Source organism: Pelodiscus sinensis, chromosome 21, assembly GCF_049634645.1.
Source record: "Pelodiscus sinensis isolate JC-2024 chromosome 21, ASM4963464v1, whole genome shotgun sequence".
Lineage (NCBI taxonomy): Eukaryota > Metazoa > Chordata > Testudines > Trionychidae > Pelodiscus > Pelodiscus sinensis.
Genome location: NC_134731.1, coordinates 8929055 through 8954450, shown reverse-complemented (window position 1 = coordinate 8954450; position 25396 = coordinate 8929055). Strand labels below are relative to the sequence as shown.

At 40.1% G+C, this 25396-nt stretch overlaps 1 protein-coding gene across 7 annotated transcripts in view; it reads left to right on the top strand.

Moving 5' to 3' along the window:
- SYNRG (synergin gamma) overlaps window positions 1–25396 on the top strand; it is a 77504-nt gene that overhangs the window by 34105 nt on the left and 18003 nt on the right. For all 7 annotated transcript variants that reach the window (XM_075904780.1, XM_075904785.1, XM_075904784.1 and 4 more), the window contains 4 exons: window positions 7095–7231; window positions 9937–10055; window positions 10269–10331; window positions 14082–15032. In XM_075904780.1, coding sequence (XP_075760895.1) covers window positions 7095–7231; window positions 9937–10055; window positions 10269–10331; window positions 14082–15032 — 1270 coding nt within the window. The remainder of the gene's footprint in view (window positions 1–7094; window positions 7232–9936; window positions 10056–10268; window positions 10332–14081; window positions 15033–25396) is intronic.

Genomic DNA, 25396 nt, shown 5'->3' with positions numbered 1-25396 from the left:
CTACATATGTCCATTTTTTCCCAGTGAAAATAGTCTCAACTGCAGCTGCTCATCTGTTTTAAGTCTCTAAAATTATGACATTCTTGTTATAAAGAACAGGTAATAGAATTGCATAGCAGAGAAATGGAAGCCAAGGTATAAATTGGTCTTCAGACTTCAGAAGTAATAAAACCAAAAGACTCCACATTTCTCCATTGCTCAAAGGAGGCTCTAATCAGAATAATCGGTATTGGGCCACTCTAGTGTCTAACAAATTCCCATGGGGAGTTAGAGGGTAACAGCAAGCTATATTTAGACTAGCTGGCAGCTCTGTTAAATGTTGTGGTTCTCCTGACCAGAGATTCTTCGGTAGTTTCAATCAATTAAATTAAATGTGAAAATGAATAATACACTTGCTTCAATATCCCTTCTATTGTTACACATGTTGAATTTACAATCAAATGTTATGTTGCCCCTCACGTTTTCATATTTACCGTGCAACTGGACTTGGTGTTAAAATGTGTAACGCTATCATCAAGGTTGTCAGGATGAAGCTGGAGATTTTGATGTGGGGCAGTGGGAATTATTGTTGCAGCTGGAAAGGTGTAGGAGATCATTTGGGGGAGTGTGACTTAAGCACAGTAGCTGAATTTTGTGATGCTCAGTCTTGAGAAAATTAACACTGTTTACAGTAGAAATTTTCATTTTGGGGTTTTAGGATTTAAAATCCCATTGAGAAGAATGGGGCAGATTATTCTACCCAGAACTAGTGTTCTGGCTTTCTGCAGATTCAGAAATATGACAATTCATTGATTTATACTGCCTGTTTTTGGAAGGTTATCGTCACTTTTCACAAGCATAATGGCTCAAAACTGTTTTCTAAACAAGATTGGGTTCTAAAACCTAGTTCTGTAGCAAAAAGTATAGTGTGCGGACATAAACCCAGGGGTATGGTTAAGCAGCAATTAGAGCAGGGACAGGCAATAATTTTTGATGGGGGGACACTTCAAGATTTTGGTAAGTGGTCAAGGGCTGCACTTTTCTGTGGAGGGGCTGCAGGGGCTGCACCACAGGTTAGGTGCAGAAGGGAGCTAGGAACTGTGGTGCAGGATGGAGAGTGGGGTCTGAGAGGGAGTTTGGGTGAAGGAGAGGGTTGTGACCTGGAATAAGGGATTGAGGTCCAGGGTCCAGGAGAGGATTTTGGCCTGGGGTAAGAATGGGGTGGTGGTGGTGCAGGGTCTGGAAGGGCGTTGTGACCTGGAGGAGGGGAAGGTGCAGAGGATTTGGGTGGGGACCTAGGACAGGAAGTTGGGGTGCAGGAGGGGCCGAGTTGCCAGATGCAGGCTCTGGACAGGAGGTGCTTTCCTAGACAGCTCCCAGCTTGTAGTCCAGCAGGAACTGCAGGCAGGCTCCCTGCCTGCAGCCCCAGGCTGATCAAAACAGCTGGCTGCTCCATGTGTCTCTCTGCAGTGCATGTGGGGGACATGGAGGGAGGCTTTGTGTGCTGCCCCCACCCCAGCACAATTTTTTGACTCCTATTGGCCAGTCTGGGGCTGCTCCATGCCTGAGGGTCCTGGTCGGGTGGGCCACAGGTCAGATTGAAAGACTTAGCGGGCCACATCTGGGCTATGGGCTGGATCTTGCCTACCCCTGAACTACAGTCCTTCCCAACCAGAAGTTCCTATATTCATTAAACTCCTCATTGCCACATATCTTGGTCGTCTCTGGTAATCGTGGAGAATGAGGAACTCTATAATCACTGCACATCTCCCATTCTTTATAATAAAAGATAAAAACTTAAATTGTAAACCATTTCTCTCTCTCTCTCTCTCTCTCTCTCTCTCTCTCTCTCCCCCTTCCCCCCCCCCACACAGTCACATTTCTTTAACTAATTTATACTACTGTGTCCCCTGTTAGTTGCTTTTAAGTAGCCCTGTGGAATATTCTAATGCTTAGCTCTTTGAGGGATCTGGTTGGTTTTCCAGACCATTTTCTCATTTTTGTTGAGTTTGTGCATAGATTTCGTTGTGGAGAGAGCTCACTTCCTGAAATGCCAGGAGTGTTTTATATATTGCCACTGATTTTTTTTTTTTTTTAAAGAAATCTTTTTTAAAGTCTGCACTGCTCTTTCCACCTTTCCATTGCTTTCAGGATAATGTAGTCTTTGAGTATGATGTTCAGAGTCAAAATCCTACGCAAATGTTACGAATGCTTCAGAGGTAATGTGAGGCCCATTAGCAAGTAAGAGGACTTCAGGAACTCTTGGTTTTACAAATATTGACTTCAGTTTCTGGATCCCTGTGCCAGTGAAGTTTGTGTAAGTCTGGCCAAGTCAGTATATGTGGAGAAGTAACTGAATACGTAAATGTATTAAAAAAGAAATAAGCGACTGCCTGATACTGAGGTCTGTCAGGGAGTAGTGGTCCTGGCATTTTTTTTCCTGCTCAGCACTATAATAAGATCTGAATTTACCTATTGAGCTCTGGTCACCATATGGATTATTGTGCTTGTGCCCTATACTTGTTTATATCTTGGTGAGTCTCATGAAGTTTGTAGGGCATCACTTTCTGAAGTACTGTCAGCATCAGAATGTACTATCTGTTCAGAAGCAGGCCATCAGCCATGTAAAGATAATGTCGGTCCTGCAAATGTGGTGATAAATCTATTGGAGGTTGACTTCTTCAACCTATGCTCTTTGGCAGAGTAGAGTACGTTTCTGGAAAGACTCACCCCTTAGTTAATTTCTAATTTGCTTGAATTTGGCAAGCAGATGCTGGAATTACTACAAGATCAGGGTCAATGTAGACTCTGGTCCTCTCTCTAAATCCTTTTCTTTTACTGTGACAACTGCTCAGCTGGGGCACTGGATACTGTCTGCTGCTGTGAGTGCCAGGTTATTTAGAAATAATAACTGTGAGTGCCAGGTTTTACAGCTGTTTTGCATAAAAACCTTGCAGTGTAGATGTAGCCCGGAGCTATGTCTACCATATATTGCACCAGATCAGGTAAAGATGATAGTCATTCTTCTGTTTTATTAAATGTTTTGTTGAAGGCTATCTCATCTGTATATTGTGACCATTAAGGACAGGATGCCTTTAGTTTTTCTGAATTCTCTGTTCACTATTTGTATGTCGTACAAGTTTTAGGTGCTCTTCTCCAAACTCAGATTTCTCATTCAGAGTGAGGCTGGTTTGTGGGAAGCATCTGAAAACTGCATGTGGTCACTTGTGTTGATTTTTATCTCTACCATATACCAGCAAAGAAGGGCAGGCAAACATGACACATTCGGTGAGATTCTATGCCAAACAGAAGATGACTGAGACAGTAGTTTCCAAATAGGGGTGAGGGGATGAACGTCATTAATGGTATACGTTCTTTAGCAAGGGAGATTTCCCAGAAGCCTGCTGTAGCGTCTGTCTTTGAGAAGACTTTGTCTTCTGATTGAGCTAATGGCTGGTAAACTGCGGGAAACATCCATCTTTCTCTCAGCACGCTTTTATCAAGTAGTGCAAAGTCCACACAGGTTTGGATTTTGTATTGGGCTTTGCTACTAGGGATGTAATAGTTTAGTCAATTTACCTATAGACTATATGCATTCTCCTGCCCCCAGTAAATTTTTTAGCAGGCTGGCAAGCAGGCCAGCTCAGTCCTGGCTTTTGCTAGGTCCAGGACCTACCCCTGCCACGGCTCTGCATTTAAAGTGTATTAGGACCCAGGCAGGCTGGCAGTCCAGCTCAGTTCTGGTTCACATCGGGTCTGGGAGCTCAGACCTCCTCCTGGACAGGGGCTCCTGCCATTCTGCACTACTGCCTCTGTATCAAAGGCAACAGCGCAGGGAGACATGCAGCCAGTCTGCGAGGGGAGCTAGTTTTTAAACTGGCTCCCTTCGTGGACCAGCTCCCACCTGGCACCCCAAAGTGGCAAGAGGCTCCTCAGGAGTGGGGCCGGAGCACACTGGCTGCCAGCCCTGCCCCTGGGAACTATAGAATAGTCAGCTAACCAATAAGAATTCATGAGGTTAATCGAGTATTCAGTTAACCGATATTTAACATCCCTATTTGCTACTACAACCATTTCTGCACACCAGTCTGTGAGTTCGTCTATCTGGGAAATAACCCCCATATGTTCCAGTCTCTTTCATTCTTCTTTGTCTTTCTCTGGGAAGGGTACAAGATTGGGACATGGGGCTGTGACAGCAAAAGTTGTTGCTGATGACACCAGTTTGATGTTATACTCATCTGACAGCTATCCTAGTCTGAAGATGTGTGGATGAATTTGGTCATTAATTCAGTTCAGATTTTCTACTGGGTGTAATCCTTTTATTGCTGACAAACCTTATAAGAGAGTTGTTGGTCCTTGTATTATGGCTATTATTTGTTGAAGAACCTTCCATCCTTTCTCCAGCTTTCCAAGAAAACATCCAGTGTATTATTACTACCCCCATGTAGAATTTTATTTGGTCTTTGCCAATCCCCATCTCAAAACGGATTTTAATTTTTTGGGGATTGGAGTGATGGCTGCTCTTTTATACATTTTAAAGGTTTCAACTAGTTAGATTCAAATTTGTGTTCTAAAGTTTTGTCTGGTTTACTGAGAATATAGTTCCTAAAAGTATGGACTCCTTGCCGTCTGATGATAATCTCCTTCTTGGGTTGTTTTCGCTGCTCTTGATGACCTATTTGTTGTTTCAAAATGTTCTGTTTTATGGCATCTTCCTACATTATTCTTCTTTTGCTGGGCATTGCCTGCTGTAACTGGATGTTTTGCCGCACCTTTTCTTAGCTTCTCTTCTGTTAATGTTCTTTGACCTCCCACTTACTACTTGCACACTGTTCTTATGTTTGACTCATTTGACTGTTCTTTTCCCATTTATAACTTTTCTCTTTACTGTGTCAGTATTGTCTGATGCAGTCACAGAATCACAGAAATGTAGGTCTGGAAGGGACCTCAAGAAATCACCTACTCCAGTCCTCTGCACTCATGGCAAGACTACGCAGTTATCGAGACCATTCCAGACATGTGTTTGTCTAATCTGCTCTTAGAAATTTCCAGTGATGGAGATTCCACAATTCGCCCCCCCCCCCCCGCCCAGCAATTTATTTCAGTGCTTAATCGCCCTAAGAATTAAAGTTTTTCCTAATGTCCAACCTAAATTGCCTTTTTGCAATTCAAGCCCATTGCTTCTTGTCTTGTCCTCAGCAGTTTAGGAGAGCAATTCTCTCCCTTTTCCTTGTAACATTTTATGTACTTGAAAATTGCTATCATGTCCTCTCTGTCTTCTCTTTTCCAGACTAACAAAACAGGGTTTATCTTCCCTCATAGGTCATGTTTTCTAGACTGTCATTTTTTTGTCCACATCTTTTCTGAAATGTGGCATCCAGAACTGGACACAGTACACTAGATAAGGTCTAATCAGCACAAAATAGCGCAGAAGAATTACATTTTGTGTCTTATTTACAACTTTCCTGCAAATACATTCCAGACTGATGTTTGCTTTTTTGGCAACATTATACTGTTGAATCATTTAACTTATGATCCACTGTGACCCCCAGATCCTTCTGTGCAATATTCCTTCCTAGTAGATGGGGGTTTCTCATGCTATAGAATGCCACATTGCTGTTTCTTTATGCATTGTTGCAGTTTCACTTGTGCTGCTATTATTTTGCTAGCGTGAGATCTGGGTTTAACTGAGCCTGTGCTGATAAATTGGTCTCTTATACCAAATAAATAAATAAAATCTTGGCTTTTATTAGTTCTTCTAACATTCTGTATTTGCCATGTTCAGCAAGACTGTGAACTACAGTAATAAGTCTCAGCTCTTTCCTTGTTTCTGGCACTTCCTATTAGGTTTTCCCCTTCCATATACAATTTTGTCTGTCTATGAATTGGGCACCAAATGCTTGTGCATCACTTTGGAGTATTCTTCCCTTTTCTCCTCGGTAAAGGGGAGGGCACATAGGATATCAGCAACAGCAGCACCTATAGCTGATAGCAGGGTATTTACTTGATATTCTGGAGCATTCTCTGTTAAACTAGACTTGCTCAAATCTATGGCTCCAGCAAGGCCGGCTGCCTGAATGGTGAGACGTTTATGCTATGGGGCTCTACTGCTGTGGTGAGAGAGCTCTGCTGCTTTCACAGAGGGTCTTCCTGCTATTCTATTTTCTTCACTTGCTCACCACTCTTACAGCCTGGTGGAGTCTTATCTTTCCTTTAATTGAGAGAGGAATTGAGGCATGCTGTAAGCAGCCGCGAGAGAACTCTCTAATGAAGATGCACCTACATTTGTTAAGCTCCCTGCTGCAACACATCCTGGGTCCTCTCTGGTAATTGTGGATCAAAAACTCTTCAATCACTCCTTACAAAGTGGATTCTAATGCGCAATTATTTCCTTGGATCCAGAGTCCTGATGATTATTTCTGTTGCTAAATGCAGAGGTCTTGTGTGTTTCTAATCTAGACCATTTAACTGAGAAGTAAATTTCAACGCTTCTAGTAACTTTCTCAAAGGGCTTTACATAGGTGTGTGTCTAACGCTTGGCTCTCGAGTGGCCTGTGTGAAATGCGTTGCTTCCCTCAGTCCATTTTTCCAAGGACAGATGTCCCACCCTGTCATAATAAAATAACCCTCGGCACTATTGCTGCCATTTCTGTGCCTTTGCTGAAGGCTCAGTGCCTTTGCAGAGTAAATAATCAAGGGTCCAGCTGCGGATCTTCCAAAGCAATGTTCAGTGATGTTTGTCCGACAGCACAAGGCAGATTTTACTGCAGATACTGGTGCTGTGCTTGTTTTATGAATGAATAAAGCTCGTTACAGTTCAGCTCGTACCTTTATTCCAACGCTAAATTCACTCTTTATCACAGAATTATAGAAATTGACAAAAGATCTTTTGTTTTGTGTAGTCCGTTCCCCTACTGTCTCAATTGTTTGTTTCAATAACATTTTGTAGGGCTTCTGTTACCTTTTAATTATTGATTTATATATAAATACTTTTGAAGTGAGGTGCATGGGAAATGTACTAAATAGGCAAAAACTATTCCATAAGTTTTTAAAATGTCAAGGAAATGTGTTTTCTAGTCTCAAAGGGGAGGGTCTCATGATTTTATGCAATCCAGGTAGTAAAACCAGAAGAAGATGACTTCCAGGATTTTCAGGATGCTTCAAAGTCTGGCTCACTCGACGAATCTTTTGCTGATTTCCAAGCAGAGGGATCTGGATCCTCTAAAGCCACCAATTCTCAGCAGCGTAGCAGGTGGGGTAGATCTCTGAATTTTTTTCCATAACTTAAATATCCTCCTTTAAGCAATTAAATGTTTTCTTTTCGGTGTCAGTTTCTAACCCATAATTTCATACCATCACCTAATCTTGACTCTCACAGTTTCTTTCAGCAGCCATTTCAGAAATTTTAATTGCAGCGTGTCCAAACTGACATTTAATGTACTGTAGATGGCTGGCCATTCGTTAGAACTCCATTCATTGTGCTGTGATAAATTGTATATAAATGTATGAGAATAGGTTTTTTTCAAGTGTTTGTTCTGTTGCTGACAATCATGAGCTCTTTCATGCCATTCATTTTGGCTCAAACCTTTATGTATAGCAACCCACTCATTCCTGTGCTCTCAGAAAAATGATTTGGGACAGATACACTGCACTTAGCATTAGCAGCCCTTGTTAGGAATCCAATCCAGCACCTCCTGAAGTACATGGAAAGCCTCCCATTGACTTTAGTTGCCTTTAATCTGGCCATAAGCACCCAATGAATAGTGCATCTCACATCAAACTATTTTCTTTTAAATGGCTGTGGCTCTCCAGTGGATGGATTTTTTTTAACTCCTCTTATCCTTTCCATTTTGGCCAATTTTTATGTAGTACCTAACTCTTTGAGTTGTTGTGATTGATTGCCTTGAAATCCCATTTTAAAGTCTGTTTCATTCAAATTTTAGAGGTCTACTGGCATTGTGGTTGCTCAGTGCCTCTCGTATTCTGGAGGCTCTTATTTATTTAATTGTGAAAGTTGGATTACCAGTGTGGAGCTGAGAAGTAACCATACAAAGCTTCCTGCTTTTGGTTCTGAATTCTTTCACACAATTCTGCCTCTGTGTTCTGGGGTCAGACAGTCCCTACATTTTGATTTATCATACAATACAAGGAAAAATAATTTGCTGTTTACACCTGCCTAATTTTAATCAATTTTAGGAACAAAACATTTTGTCTATGTATTGAACTGGTTGTTCTGATATGTGGATGGAACAAAAACTTCCAAGGTGTTTGTTGGTTGCTTCCTTGACAATGACATCGCAGGAAGATAGTAGAATGAATGGTTCAGCTGCAGCAGGCAAATTAGAGTCTGAGTCAGTCTTTCATGAAAAGGTTTTCATTTTGCTAGTGTAAATCAGTAACACTACATTAATTTGAAGATGCTCCATATCTTATTTAGTCCTTATTTTGTATTAGGAATCATTCTGCAATTTAATAAAATTATTCAGTTAGTGAAAGTCGTCTTAGAAGCGTTTACAAATTTGTAAGTACCGTTTTGTTTAAAGTTACGTAATTGAAGTTGGAGGGTCATGAGAAATCAGTGTTTTCCACCACAGTAGTTCTCTTTATTCAGTTGTAAAAGCATTCAGTTTTGCACAGAATGCTACAATGAGCTATAGTCTAATTGCTTATGGAGCTTCATTTTTTTAAAAGCCATCTGTAGTGTACACCTGATGAACTGTTATTTGTCAAACTGAATATCGAACAGTCTGTTTTGTACTGATGTGAAATTAAATTATATTGCCATAAATGACTTTTTTTTTTTTTTTTTTTAACGTCACTCTGTCTCTTCTTCTGCAAGCCCCACGGACCACCATTAAGATGCACTTGCAAGTGTTGGGTTTGTCTGTAGCTTGCAGGATGCTGATAAGGAGATTTAAATGGCTCTGGAAAGATTCTTGCTCCAGGCCAAAGAACGCCATAGAAATTCATTCACGTTTTCAATGTGTATGGTATTAAATGACACAAACTAGATGTAAAATGCAGTCATTCATATGTAAAGGATGTTGTCCTGCAGAGCTGCCAATGTCTGATAAGGGGCGAAGAAAGAAAAGCTCTTTCAGTACGTTTTAAAATCTTTCAAGAATTGCTAGCGTAGTCTGAGGGTATTATAGCAGTTTACTATACAAACTAGAATATGTTCATGTGCAAAAGAGTCTGTTCATGTAATTATGGCATAATCCTGATGTTGTTGAATATATGGCAACCTGAACTTGGTGCTTCTCACTGTGTAGATATTCAAATGTTATCCTTTCCTCATATTGGAATAATGGATTTCTTGTCTTATTATTTTTGAAATATGCAATAAAATGTAATCAAAAGCAGAAGAAATGGAAGCACAGAGTGAGCAAAATGTCAGGCAGGCTGTGATTCTTACCCATTTCTAGTCCCATCAAGAAGGCATGTCCTTAAACAGCCTTCAGACAGTAAGACAAATGAAACCACAGTGTTTTTCATGTATATGTCTGTTTTCTCTTCTGATTTAAAACCTGCAGCAGTGCATATTTGGAATAGTTCACAGCCATATTCCGTCATAAGTAAGAATTAAAAGTCAATACACTTAAAACATTTCTATTCTCCATGGGTGGAGAATTACTATTTTGGCCAAGAGTTGTATTATTAGAATTTTAATGAGATAGTGGCTAGTGTAAACCCTGTTCATTTTACATGAGGATATTGTTGCTGCAGATCTTTTATAAATGTAGTGATTGTTAAAAACTCTTAGCAGTGCTAGAGTCCTTTCTCCTATATTTGATAGAGCACGTTTGTGTGTGAATACACACAATTTAGACAGATACTAATGAGAGACTGTTTCACTTCCTAATATCCTATTTGCTTTAAATAATGGAAGAAATTATATTATTAATGGGGAAATTCAGGAGCTTTTCTTTCTCCCTTCCCCCCCCTTTGCTTTTTCAGTGTCCCTTCTCTGCTGATTCCACTCCCTGGCACTAAAACTCCTTCCTCAACAGATAAATATTCAGTGTTTAAAGGGATTGCAGTTGATAAGCCTTCTGAAAGTGCAGCTGTGTTTGGAGGTAAATATACTGTTGAATTGTTAACACTGTGTAATTTAACACTTAGTTCATATTTAACTAGAGCCTGTCACAATTGTAAGATGTCAATATGAAATGCTTAGAGTGCAATATGATGGCATCTGTGCCACTCTAACCTGTATCATAACTGATTGTAGCCTAATTTCATGCTACTTTAATGGAAATCATCTTTTTTTTTTATTTCATACACGATAGATTATGGAGACAAATACAGTGCTTTCCGAGAGCTAGAACAACCATCGGAGAGTAAATACTTAGGTAAGCTTTCGGTCTTGCAAAGTTGGTTTTGTGCTTTGTTTTATGCTCTTTCAAAATATTGCATACTTTTAGGGATCTGCATGAACTGCAGAATTCCCTCTCCTAGGATTTTAGCATAAAGTCCCTGTAGCTCTTCAGATGAGCCAAAAGTATCTTGAGAATACCATCTTAAAATTTATCTTTGACACACAGTCCACAATGTCATGTGTTTTTATGGAACTATTGATCCCTGCTTTAGAGGTGTATATGGGTGCAATTTTGGAATCACTTTTTGATAGGTTTTTGTCATCTCTCATGTAGACTTGCTTTAAATAAAAGGTGAGGGGCTGTATGTCCGTATAAGATGTGCAATACAGCATTTCAGAGGCAAATCGTGGTTGCTATAAATGCTTTCTGTTTTTATGGTACAAGTCCAGCCATGTATTGCTTTTGATATGCAATATCACAGTAACAGAGTAGTGATACTCAGACTAATGCTTGCGAGCCAAAAGTCGCTCTTTAATCTGTCTCCTGAGGCTCTTTGCCTCATGTGATATTAAACCACTGTGTAATTTAATTAACCACTGGTCAGGATGCTTTTACTATGTTATTAACCAATTGTAGTTGATAAAATAATACTTGGTCACTTTGCTATGAGATCAATATATAATGTGTGTGTGTGTTTATAGATTATAGACCCTAAATATTTCCCCTTTAATATTGTTAAATACAAAAATATAACACTGTGGTAAATGGGACAATGAATTCGCTCTATTGTGGTTCTTTTCGTCCGATGTTGATCACTTATTTGGCTCCTGAACCACTGAGCCCTGAGTATCACTGGCCAAGAGTTTGTCATGAATCAATTTTATTTGTGGGAATATGTGAAAATAAACATATAAAACAGTTAGTTATCCTTGATATACTATTTCTACATAATTTCCGTAAGTGGAAACTACCTAAATTATTTCCTGAACAGGCCATCTCTATATAACATACATTTACATAATACAGGTTGAACCTCTATAGTCTGGTACACTCAGGATCAGAGTCATGCCGAACTAGAGAAGTTTCTGAACCAGGGGAGGTCAATGCAGAGTGCCAGTGGGTCTCCATAGGCATGAGAAGTAGAGGTATGAGGGGGGTCCCACTGCTGTCCATGGTCCCAGTCGTCGGTCTCTCTGCTGTCACGGGGAGTCTTATCTCACATCAACAGATCCCAGTCGCTGGTTCCTCTGCAGCTGGAGTCCCAGCTCCTGCCACTGTTCTTTCCCCACCCTGCTGCCTCCTCCTCCTGGTGCACCCTATCCTTGCTTCTCCCCCTCCCTTTCTGATCTTGAATGTCAAAAATCAGCTGGTTTTCAGCACTCCAGAAGCTCTGGGAGGGCAGGGCAATAGTTCCTAAGCCTGAGGTCACCCATGCACAGAGGTAGGGGAGTGAAGGGGTTGATACCCATGGAGTTGCCACCAATGCTGGACCACAGATGTTGAAGGATGACAGAATCCCGGATTACAGAGGTTCAGCTTTTATAAACATTGTCACCTTTTAATCTGAGGGGAAAGAGCTCCTCTCTGCAACTTTATTGGCTTTGTGTATCATCAGTAAATCGAACATAAGCTATAAATGTATTGCTAATTTAACTGCGGTGGAAGTTCTGCTGCATTGCCACCATGCCGGTATGTGTCACTGTATTTATAAGAAGGAATTATTGAGAATCTCTTCACCTATATACAGAGACAATTGTGCCCCATATGCCTTAGTTTTACTAAGTTACACAAGAAGGGCTTGAGCATCTGAAACTCCTGTGATGATCTATGGAGTTAGTGTGTGCTCAGCACCTTTCCAATATCAAGCATTTTCATTACTGTTATGAGTATTTCATTTGACTTGCATCTGTCTGTTGCTTGCAAGAAAAGAGAGAAGTTACTTCTGGATTTTAAACTGACCAGTTTTTACCATTGTTAACCCTTTCACCAGCTTACATTTCTAATGGAAAAGTTTACAGTTCATCAGTAAGTTTAGTTTGCTGTGATGTTTTAATTTTGGTTGATGAATGTCAATTTCACAAATTCTTTCTATTATTTGTAAGCAGTATTTAAAACCTATTACTGAACCAGGTGAATTGAAGAACATTTTTTTAGCTCGCATCATCCTTCAAGTGATGACCATGTTGATCTGTTATAATTGTAACTAATGGTCTCTCAAATCTTTCCATAGCTTAAATTAGTTAAAAAGTCAACAAATGGTGTGATGGCTAATCATAACATTTGTGAAAGTGACATGAATCTTGGTGGTGTATTTTTAAAATATGAACTGAATGAAATCTGGGTATATACAGTACTGGACATCTGTTGTTTTTTTAAGTAGTTGAGGTATATTTTCTAACAAGTAGTATCTCTGAAAATATATCATGCTGGTGAATGGGTTAAACATAATAATTTAATACAAAACAAATTATACCTTGATTTCCACATTTCCGTGAGACAACAGATATGTACTGTGGAATATGTACTGTCTCACTGTTTAAGCTGCATTTTATATGCTATAAAATGTTTGGATAAAAACTTCTCTTCAATAAAGACAGTGTGTATGAAAGAGACCTTTTGAATTGCAATTTGTAGGGGAAATGTGCATCTTTAGGGTTTAAACTGTGGTCATGTAATCTGTGTTCTCAAGCTCCTTCAGTTTCAGATTTCCTGAACTTTTAAGTTCCCAGTTGATGCTTTTGGTAAAAGTTGTCAACCAGCTCTGTATGTTTTAGTCTGATGGTGGTTCAAGTGCAATATTTGAGTTGCAGTTATCAAACTTAACAGAAGTTAGAATGTCGTGAAGGTGACTAGATTAAGTTTGTAAAGTTCTGAATGCTTGACTCTGCACTTAATAGAAACAGACAAGAGTAGACTTTTAAAAGGAGGGTTTAAAATAATGCAAGATGACTAGCTAAGGGGATGGCTCTGTCATCCTTGCTGGATGGCATTTTGGTGCTTTTTTTCTTTGTTAGTTGTGTTTTTCATCACCCACACTCTGGTACAGCCCTGTTAGGCCTCAGGCCTTCTTTTGACATCATAATAAATAGCTTTTTAAAAAGTCACTATCCACTGTCTCAAGCCAGGTGCTTCTGGCAATTGATCGGTTGCCTCTCTACTCCCTTTTCAGCCTGTTAACAATCTTGCTGTCATTTTGGCTCTGGCTGCCATCCTGCGATGCCGCTGCTCTAGCTTTGAAATTGACAGCACTTTGAAGTGGGGCATTATGGGGGAGGGGTAGAGAAGTCAGAGAACATTCTGGCCATAGTACCATATTCCTGGCACCTATAACAGGGCATATATAATTGTTGGCCCAAGTGAAATTCCAAATTTCATACTTAACAGTGACAAGTATGAGGTATGTGGGAAGGGGAAAGGATCTGTCCAGTGTCCAAACACACATAGTACTGAACAGCACCTGAATTTGTCCCTCACAAGCACATGTTGCCATTGAACTCTTTCTAAACGGAGTTTGATATCATTTGAGACTACTTTAGGGATTAAAGGCACTTTATGGGCTACCTGTAAATTATTTGGAACAATAATTGGCATAATTGGAGACATCACAAAAATTGCGTAGAAGCCTAGTTTTGTGTTTTAATATAGAGCTGACATATTCAATAGTTTGCATAAAAATATTTTGCCATTGCACAAAATAATTTGTTTGCATGGTGTGAATGTAACATACCTTTCTCATTTCAAGATCCAACTTATTCTTCTGCTTTTTTTTCCTCTCCTCTTCAGGAGATAGCTTTGCAGAATTCAAATCGGCAGGACCCGATGATGGTTTCACAGATTTTAAAACCGCTGACAGCATCTCACCACTAGATCCACCTACAAAAGAGAAAACTTTCCCTACCTCCTTCCACTCTCTACCTACACAGTTAAAGCAACAAACACAAGCAAAAACCTCTCTCAATCTGGCAGACCTAGATCTCTTTTCCTCCACTGGGGAGAACAAACAACTTTCATTTCCAGCTGCATTTAGTTCATCAAAACTAACTTTGTTCCCTGCACCACCAGCTCCAATGTCTGCTACTGCATCTCCACTAGCCCCCAGTAAAAACTCGAGCATAGCTGATGACTTTGGAGAATTCAACCTTTTTGGGGGATTGTCTAATTGTGTATCAGCCGGGGGACAAGATGACTTTGCAGATTTTATGGCTTTCAATAATAGCAGTGGCTTTTCTGAACAAAAAATGGATGACAAATACAATGCTCTTAAGCAAGAGGCCAGTCCTCTTCCTCCAGCAGGCTCCTCTCTCAATGCAATGAAAAGTGGGCACAGTTCTGCTGCTGCTGCTCCCACCAAATATGATATCTTTAAACAGCTTTCTCTGGAGGGCTCTGGAACAGGTGTGGAGGAACTGAAAGACAGCACCCCTTCAGTGAAAAGTGATGATGACTTTTCTGACTTCCACTCTAACAAGTTTTCTGCCATGTGTAGTAATGCAGATAAATCCCTGGTAGACAAGATGGCAGCTTTCAAGCATGCCAAAGAAGACTCTGCCTCTGTCAAGTCTCTGGATCTCCCTTCCATCGGGGGCAGCAGTGTCGGCAAAGAGGATTCTGAAGATGCGCTCTCTGTTCAGTTTGACATGAAACTGGCCGATGTGGGAGGAGATCTTAAGCATGTCATGTCTGATAGCTCTTTGGATTTGCCAACAGTTAGTGGCCAGCATCCGCCGGCAGCAGGTGAGGAATTGGTTAGATTGCTCTGGTAATGTAGGTGATGGAGATTTTGATTGTTATCTCTGTGTGCTAAATTACAGTATTATGCACTAGTCTTTCAGTTGTGAAAGGCTTCTGAACTTGTGTACCTGCTAGCTACCAGACCCTTTGTAGGGCAATGCTGTCGTTCATTGTTTTAGCTAGCTACAAATAGATGGAGCAGTTTAAAATCACTACAAATGTATTCTGGAGATTTGATCACATTGTATGACTGATGCCCATTAGCAGGTATCCAAATGGAAGTTCTTCTCACAAACAACGTTGTTCCATTTGTATGAGCTAGCTCAGTAGCATTGAAAGCCTCGCTTTAGTCTTTTGGTTTCAGCTAAGCACTTGGCCGGTGGACTTGGCCCACTCTGTGCTTCTGAAAACATAGGCAGAACACTGATTTGTGCTGTTAATGAAAACCTTTCTAACCAATGACCCTCGTATCTATCCCCTTTAAAGCAGGGGTGCATTTACTTAGCCAGAGCTTTGCAGTATTGGAAATGAAGGTATTAAACCAGAATGAAGGTATTAAACCAGAATACAGTTAGTTTTTAGAGTTAATACCATTGCCGGAAGTCATCATGTGAAGAACCTGTACATGCTAGCATGATAATCACTAGCCTCTGGAACTAAACTTAAAGCCAGATTATTCTTTCTTTATCCTCACTACGCTATCCTTTTTAAATTTCTCTTAATGAAGGAACTCCTAAGAGAGTATGAGCGAAGTATCTCCAATCTTATCGCATATCATAAAAAAAGATTTCCCAAGTGTCCTGGGTTTTTTTTCCTTTGTATATATACATAGAGAAACAAGATGTAGTTAAACATTTTGTGGCCTTTAAAATATGGGAAATATTACTGTATTCTAGTCACAAGTATTATGCTGTCAAAGGCTTTTTTTTTTAATGGAGGGGCACACAAATGTAAATGTAAAAAGCTATTGCTGCAAGAATTGGTTATTTCCACATAAAACATTTCTTCCATTTTTGCAGATCTGGTAGAAAATATATACAGTACTGTAATTTTGCATTATATGATATTTTTAAGTAAGGGAAAAATTAAGTTGGCAGCTTAGGCAAGGAAGATACTCTTTAACAGGGTACATAATTTCAGGAATAATTTTATTAACAAAGAGGTTTAATTTTCATATTATAGCTTGGTAAAATTCCAAGTTCAATGGGCTGTCAAAAAGGTAGCACCTATAGTGTGTTGAGTGTTGACTTTGGGTTTGAAAGCACTTTTTCCTAATATTTTTCTAGCCTCTTTTGGTGATAGCTTGATTTTATGTAGCTCCTCTTGTACATCTGAGCTTCATTGGCCACAGCAACCAGTAATTGATAACTGCAGTTTGTGGCAAGAAAGGGTTTTGGGGGGGTTTCTTATTTTGTTTTAAAAGATTAGCTCATCATGTGCTTGATGCTAAAAATTGAATTTTGAAGTATTAATTAGAAGCTATTTTTCTGAAACTTTAAACAAAGTCTGTATTCTTTCATGGTGCCAAATTAGATATTTTCACAGGGAGAGTTTTACTCTACCTCCTTCCTGTTTTACTCTCGTAATCAACTTTGCTCTGAACTATATTTGTTAAAATAACCCTTTGTGCTCATATGTTTCTTTATGTATGTTCGATACATTTCAAGCTATGAATCAGTGATGTTGAAGTCACTTTTTTTCAATTTTCTTAATTTTAAAAGCAGATTTTTTTTCACTTCCTTTGATCTGTATATTTAATGTCAGAAAGGGACAGTATCCCTTTGTAGTCCTTGTTACAGAGATGGCTGATTAGCCATTGGGAACTATTTTTGTTGTGTGCCCAGACTGTGTACATGTCTTAAATGAAGGAATAGCAGGGAGCAGGGCTCTGTAAAGTATTTTATTTTACTTTTCTAATTCTAACACAGCAATACAAGGGTTTTCATTCCTTGTCCACTTGTTCGTATGATACAAATTGATTGAGGATACAGGGAAGGGTGGATGTTCCACTCACTTTCTATTTGAATTGCTTTAGTTTTTGGGGTGTGAGGAAATAACTTTCTGAACTGTCTCTAAAGGGGATACTGTCTCTTTAAACTTTGCTATAATTCTTGGTGTGGAAGGTAGACTATACTAATGTTGCATTTCTCTTGCATATATTCAGTATAACCCTTTGAGCACTTGCTGCATGTTGTTAATTTCAACCAGGCACCTTCTTTTATACCAAATTTAACCTTTTCTCCAACACTAAAGCATTTTAGTTAGTGTTTAGTCACGGTATGTGCATCTGATTTGTTTCAAGTTCAGTTGACAGTGTTGCAGCAAGAGCTTGCCTGAGCTCTTAATATCCTCAAAGGGTTATCCAATTTGCTGCCCTTGCAAACCTGTACAGTATCTTTTCTTCAGCATTATTGGAAATCTGTGTATTTTGATCCACATCATATTTTTTGCTGCTTTTCTAATGTCTTATTTCAACTAAACATTTCCTGTGTGAATGTGCCTTCTCGAATCTGCTTTGATATCTCTTCTGCAAATATTGACCTGCATGCTTTATTCTAATGACTCCTTTAAGAGCTCTTATGTAGCACTATCTTTTGTGATCTGTAAGTCCTGCTGTGTTAATAAATATTATCTTGGCATATTTTGAACCTGTGGGGATGTGTGTGATTTGTTTCTAGTCCAGAAATGTTTGTTTTTCCTGAAAAATACAAAGTTTAAAGCTATAGTATCCCCTTAGACTGGAAGTTGCTTCTCTGCTTGTAGATAAGTGTGCAATGCACTGCACTTTTTCTGACACACTGAATTAAGTACTTTAAGATTATTTCCTATGCACTTCTGAAACTTTAAATTCCAGGTTTAACTTCAAATGATTGAACTAGGGGGTACAAGAAGGAAATTCAATCAACTGTCTGGGATGGAAGGCCAGGTTTGTGAATTCTAATGTTTGGGAATCTTGTTGGCTTGACATCACTGGAGAGTAATACAGTCTCGACACATCCTATGTTTATTCTGTGGATTAACAGGCTCGATATTGGCTCACATCTTTGTTTCTCTGCTGTTACCAACAAGGGTTCCAATTAGGTGGTGAAGGTTTTTATGATGTGAACTTAACCCCTTGAACCTTGAAAATTGGAAAGACAGTTGAGCCCATTTCAGGCCACCAAACAGCCTTCCAATGCCAAGGTCACTGCTAACCTGGAATGAATTTGCAAAAGGCACTAATCTCAGTTGTGATTTGTAACTTTTTGTATAATTTTAATATCAAAGGTGACTCTAAGCTAAAAATAGATTTGTGGTAATTGCCATTTCAGAGCCCGTTGTTCCTTTGGGGTCTCCTAAATCTTGGGGCCCCTTCCCCCCCAGTTACTGATAATCTCAAGTATGAGGTATAAAAATGCTTGTTGATGTGCATACATAGTAGCTTCTCTTTACAACTTCGCTTGTAAAATCAAATTTTTTTTAACATAGAAGCGTTAGTAAAGATTGAGGACTAAATGTGTGCCAACTCTTTTATTTCAGTGTGGTCCTTTTGACAAGAAGACCAAAAGCAGGTCAAGAGTCAATATAAACTTGTTTTCCCTTCTTCATACACATATTGAGAAATTTTAAAGGCAGAATTGTTCCCATTTTAGAAAGCTCATTGATTAGGTCTTACCCTAAAAATAGATTATTTTGGACCAGTGTCTAGAAGTGTAAACACTGACAGACACTAACTGTAGTGTTTCTTTAAAATTGTATCTTGATCAGATAACCATACTTGAGTTAGGAGGAACTGGAAGCAAATGACTATTAAAATGCTTGCTAGATTTAGTTTTATGTTGAAATTTTATATCTGATCATGATCCATACATTAACAGTTTTTCTTCCCTGGCTCGTGCAGACGTTCAATTGCAAGATCTCACTCAGTGTAATGCTTCAATGAATACAAATACTTAAAAGTTTTTTACATCTGCCTCATTAAGGAATCTAACAGTTAAAAGTATCTGGAGCTTTAGGATTCTAACAGGCATAAACCAAGTTGTTTCTGCTAATCAAGCTCTGAAACGCCTTTATGCTGCTCAAACCATTGTTTGAGACACTAAAAATATTTAGTAAGATTCTCAACTTGTGAAGAGTAATATAATCCCAGTGACTACACAGGAACTATTCAATTTACACTACTTCGTGCAGGTCTCAGAGGTGTTAGTCTGGTCACAACCAGTGTTACCTCTAATTTTTTCCATCCATGTGCGGAATACACATGTGTAGATGTTGCCTGCTGTTGGCCCTCTGCTTATTAGCTGGGCGGCATTTGAATCTCTCCTGGGTGGCTGCCCAGGCACTCAGTTTACAAGGAACACTGGTCACAACCAAAAGTACCTAATTCAATGATACATTAAAATGAAAGTAAGAAAAAAATGTTCCCATATAGTGAAGTTAGAGAATCTGTCCCTTTATTTCTCTAGTCGTCAAAAGGCATGGCCCAGGCAGCAGTAGCATGACGCTTTGTACTTTGCCCTGTCCAGGTTTTTCAGACTTGACTTGGAGGCATCATCTGAAAGGGTAAGAGAGGTGCTGTGTATGGCACAGTCAGTCCTTTTGGGCTCTTTGCAGAGACTGCCAACAAGATTGCCAATTAATGCCAATTGTGGTGGTTTTGTGACCGGAACCTCTGTCCACTAGGAAAAGAACTGACAACTGGGTAATTTTTATAGAGCTCACCGATCAGCACACAATTGATACAACAGTTTTCAGTCACCAGGCTTGAATTCAAACCTGCAGTCTAGAGGGGAAAGGCTCCACCAGCACATATCCAAATACATTTAAAACTATATACCCTGTAAGCCTCTCCGGAGTCAACAGTCCCTCTTTTCCTTTAAATCTCAGTCTCATTGATACTGCTGCTACTGAAAGATTTCCCCTTAAATCATTAAACCATGGACACAGAAAATCAAGTCTGTAAATTTGCTTCCTGACAGCCTGCCGACATAATTTAATCCTTGGCGGCTGAAATAGATTATTGTAGTCAGCTCAGATGAGCGATGGCAAGTTTACATGTATAATAGGTAACACTAGGAAACAGTTGGATAGCTGTATTTCATCGTCTGTCTGTGTTCTTCTATATGCTCCTTGGCAGGTAGCATTCTGTTTCCCATCAGTAGCAGTGATGCTCATGAGTCTTTCTGTGGCTATTCCCAAGCAATTGCCAGGCATGTTGTATAGTCAGAGAATGTGATTTTGGTAGTTTTAAAATGGAAAATGCTGTAAAGAGGGGACAATATTTCATACATTTTGTCATTGTACTTAAGGCCCAGGTTAAACTGTGCTTCAGCATTAAGATTCAAAGGCTCCTGTGGAATCGGGATGCTAATGGGTAACTGGTTAATGGGTGATGCTTACCGAGTAACAGTTAACCAGTACCTGGGAGCAGCGCCCTGCCTATGGCCCACTGCGGGCAGAGGACTGCTCCAGGCCCCAAAGGGGGGCTGCTGGCTCTGCCAACAGTACACAGGGCCTCTGCTTCCGGCCCCATTTTTGGTTCATTAAACTTTCTATTTAACGTGCCAACCGTTTGTGCATTTCTGACTACGTCCCTGGCTTCATGGTGCATGAAGTTTGAGAATTTGACACTGATCAAATAAGTATTCTTAAGATTGTGTTAGGTGGCTTGTGGCAACTGATCAGAGAGGTAGGTGGAAATAATACCAGGATGAATAGCCTTTGCTTGCTGATCTTCTCATTTTTATGAATGACTAAAACCTTCATTTTCTGCTCCGGTCTAGATTTTCTGTATGTCCAAATTACATTGAAGGAAACAGTGATGTTAAAAGACTAGTACAGGCAGTCCCCGACTTACGCGGATCCGACTTATGTCGGATCCACACTTACGAACGGGGCTTTCTCGCCCCGGAGGTCGAGGTGGCGGATTGCTGCCTGCGAGCTCCGGGGCGAGAGAGCCCCGTTCGTAAGCTGCTCCCGGTCCCCCTGGTCTGCTGGAGACCGTCTCCAGCAGACCAGGGGCACCGGGACTGAAGCCGCAGCAGCGGCGGGTTCCCGCGCTTCTGAGACTTTGCCAGAGCAAAGCCTCAGAGGCATGGCACCCCGCTGCCGCTGCGGCTCTGCTCCCCGTGTTCCTGGTCTGCTGGGGGGGGGGGGCGCAGCTAGTGTGCCCCCCCCCCCCAGCAGACCAGGCTTTTGTTGTGGACCCTGGGGCAGAGCAACTGGGGCGCTGCCGATTGGTCCTGCAGCGCCGCTCTGGGCACTACTGGACCAACCCGGCAGCACCCCAGCTGCTCTGCCCCAGGTCCTGATTCAGCCGCTGCTGGTCAGTTTCAGCAGTGGCTGAATCAGGACGCCTGGGGCAGAGCAGCTGGGGTGCTGCTGGGTTGGTCCAGTAGCGCCAAGGAGCGAGGAGCGGTGCTACTGGAGCAACCCAGCAGCACCCCAGCTGCTCTGCCCCAGGCATCCCCAAGTCAGCCGCTGCTGAAACTGACCAGCGCTGACTACAGGAAGCCCGAGGCAGAGTTGCTCTGCCCCAGGCTTCCTGGAATCAGCCGCTGATCAGTTTCAGCAGCAGCTGACTTGGGGATGCCTGGGGTTCTTAAGTTGAATCTGTATGTAAGTCAGAACTGGCGGTCAGTTTCAGCAGCGGCTGAATCTGGACGCCAGTTCCGACTTACATACAGATTCAACTTAAGAACAAACCTACAGTCCCTATCTTGTACGTAACCCGGGGACTGCCTGTAAATTAAAAGAGCACCTTTCTGCTTCTGGAAACATACAGTCTAAGATGGCTTGGTATTAAATTACCCTGTAAGGTTACAAAATTCATATATAATATAACACACATGGCAGCACTTATTCAAGGGAGAAGGAAGTTACCTTTTGTACTGCTAACACTAGTGATGCATCCATATTGCACTTCAGATCACTGTCAGACAACATCCTGTGTAGCTGTTTTCACTACCCTGTGTCATAAACACAGGATTCTAGTGGAATAGAGCTGGCTAAAATGATCTTGAGCAGCTGTTTGCTTAAATAGGTATTGAAATGTATACATATATTTAAAACAGTCATATGATCTGTACAGTAATTACTCGTTTAACACGTTTTCACAATAGCACGATTTTTTTTTAGGGAACATTTTTCAAATAACATGACCATCCCCGAAATAACACACAAATAATCAAGTGGCGGACTACTTCATGCGGCGGTATAAGTTGGTGAAAACAGTGGTAATACACATGAGCGGATGAATACACATGGTCACAGCGTACCTCTGCTCACTCTCGTGTTTATCTTTGTGTTTTAACAAACCACAGCGACTTGTGTTGCTAGATATCTAATGTTGACGTTGACAACCCAGCACCAACAAAAAATGGACTTTGCCAGCACCACCTGAAATGCAACCCCCACCTTTTCCATTATTTTTAATGGGAAAATTGACCCCGCATAGCATGTTTTCACTTAGCACGAACATTTTCAGAAACGCATCTCTGGTATTAAATGAGGAATTACTATACTCAAGTCTGATCATAGCTACTGTATCCTAAACAGAAGCCATAATAAGTTCCTGCTTTATTTTTCATCTTACAAACTTTCTCCTTTATTTCCTTTCCACAGTTCTTTCTTTAAGTTATTTGGAAATCCAGACATACTTTTCTGTACTTGATTTTTAGTCTGACTGCATAGACCCATGTCTAATGTTGGAAGGCTGACAGTGATAACTATATGGGAATAATTATCACTCAGATTTTTATATTGTCATAAATGTAAATAACAAAATATATATTTTCAGCCTTTCAGAAAAGCCAAGAAATTAGTAGCATTGCTGTTCAGGAAATGCCTCCTTATCACTCTGTAATATATTGAAAATACTTTTGCTGGGTAGAATTATGAGAAGAATAATTCAAGATTGTCTAGCATGAGCTATTCATGGCTTGACTTTGATGGAGTTTTTTGCAATAAGGTTCTCAAAAGTGCTAATGAAATTAAGCTCAGTAAAGGCTGAAATGCCATTCAGGTTGCCAGACATGCTAATCAGAATTGAAATAAATCGTGATTTGCTATTCCTCTTATTTCTATTAAGTATTTGCTGTTGTAGAAATTGCGAGACACTGTGATCCTGCTTATGCAGAAAGATTACAGTATCTTAAAAGCAAAGCACATGGAAGATTTTTTTAATGGATTCAATCTGTGCTCATTCTGTAATACTTTTTTAAGATGCTTCACTCAAATTCTGCCATTTGCATGAATTTCGTGAATGCGGAGACTGCTACAGATATTTTGGAATAGAAGGTGTATTTGCTGAAGACGGTACTTAGTTCTTAGAATTAGCTAAGATTTACATTCAATTAATACTCTCTTGATCTGACAGAATACTGCCTCTGATGCACAATCATTCAAAAAAAAAATTGACTTGACACTACAGTGAAATGAAGTTTTTTTTTTTTTGTTTTTTTTTAACCATGGATCCTAGCTGAAGTGTTTTTACCTAAGCTAATTTTTTCATTAAATTTATCTCTGGTCTCTAGGGAATACGCTACTGCCAGAACAGTTTTTAACATTGTCTAATAAAACATTGTGCCAGTAATAAAAATACCCACATCATGAAGAGCCCCCTTGAGTCCAACATGGAATGTTTTTCACATCTCAGCTGCTGCTCTGTATATTCATGTGGAAGGCAGCTACACTGCCTTTCAGGAAAAAAGAAATGAAACTGTTTTTTTTAACTTTACACTGTAGATGAATTAAACAAAAACTTGGCCTAGGCTTTAGAAGTGTGCCTGTTACATCCATCACAAGGGTTGTGAGACTGTTTCCCACGGGGGGGGGGGGGGGGGGTTGAGGACTTTTGGGTGACAATGTAATACATGTACTACCCAAATAATTTGGATTTTACACTGAGATTAAAACAGTGTTTATGATAACTCCTAGTTTACCATATGGCATTTGGAACTGCATCCATATTTTTAATTCTTGGCTTTTTAATAAATTGCTCTGACTCTGTATTAGGTATAAAATAATTTTACCTAGGGCCCTGTTATATTTTCTAAGTATCCTTTCCTACAAATTTGCTGAAATGAGATGATCCCATTGAAATCAAACGAGGAAGCATTTGTAGAACTGAGCTGTTAAATTCTTACCCTACTTCTGAATCTATGCAGACCAGATCCTTGTGCTAGTAGGTCCAATTGCGGGATCTAAGCCTTTAATTTTTAAAGAATTAATATGTCTTTTTGCTGCCTTTTCCAGGGAGGAGATAATGGAAGCTTGGTCTACTGGGTAGAGCAATAGATTGGAAATTCTGGTTTCTAATCCAAGCCCTTCCGATAATTCAGTGTGAACTTGAGCCAGGAATCAGATTGAGGGGAAAGAATACAATTATGTGGGCTTTAAGAATCTGTCCACAAGACATGCTGTTCCTTCTTAGCCAAAATGGGAAGTCACTTTCAGTAGATAGACTGTACAGATCTTCATAATATGATCATCATGTATTCTGCTTATTATCATGGCAATGCCATCAGTCACTCAAATGCTGCCGCAGCCCCAGTGACATTTCTTAGGAAAAATCTAATCTGCCACACAGATACAATGCAAAGGGAGTCTTGACTTTGTTTTGGCAGCCATTAAAACTGGCCTGCAATTCTTCCATATAATCGTGAACTTCTTGATTAATCATGTATTTGGGTCAGATCAGGAAAGCAGCCTCAAGCTCTGTGTATTCTCCCCTTCCAGTAAAATAAATAAATGAAGGCAGAAATGTTTTGTGAAAGTGGGCTTAATCCTCAAGCTAACACAGTCAGATTGAATAAAAAGGGCAGCTGAAATGTCAACTTGTTTCCACACTATCTTTTTATTAAACCTGAGCTGCTGTTACTGCACGCAAGCCAGTCAGGACTAAAATGTTTATCAGAACAGCCTCTGCTAAAATGATGCTAAGAGAATGTGTATTTGTGTTCGCTGTACCTTGAGACCATTTTACCATAGGCACTGTGCAGCCGCTGAATGTCTAATCCAAAGTGACAATTGTTAATGTCTGAAAACAAACATCAGCCATAGCTCTTTAAAAAAAATGCTTTCACAACAACTATATGGCCCCTGGCTTTTTATGCCTCCCCATATGGAACAATCTCAATCTAAATTGGGGGGAAAAAAAAGTTGAGGCGAGTAACAGACAGAGCCTGGCAGAAACAAATCACTGCATAGCTTCCTTTGGTGGGCTTAGTGAAGCAAATGGAGTCTCTTGCCTCTCTGACACACATTTATGGCAGCAACAGGACATATTGGCCCATATAACTCCTGGGTGAGTATAAATGCTTGATTGAAGATTTGTTTTATGCAGTTGGTTTTTTATCTGGTGGTCTAAATCAGTAACACATGTAGCA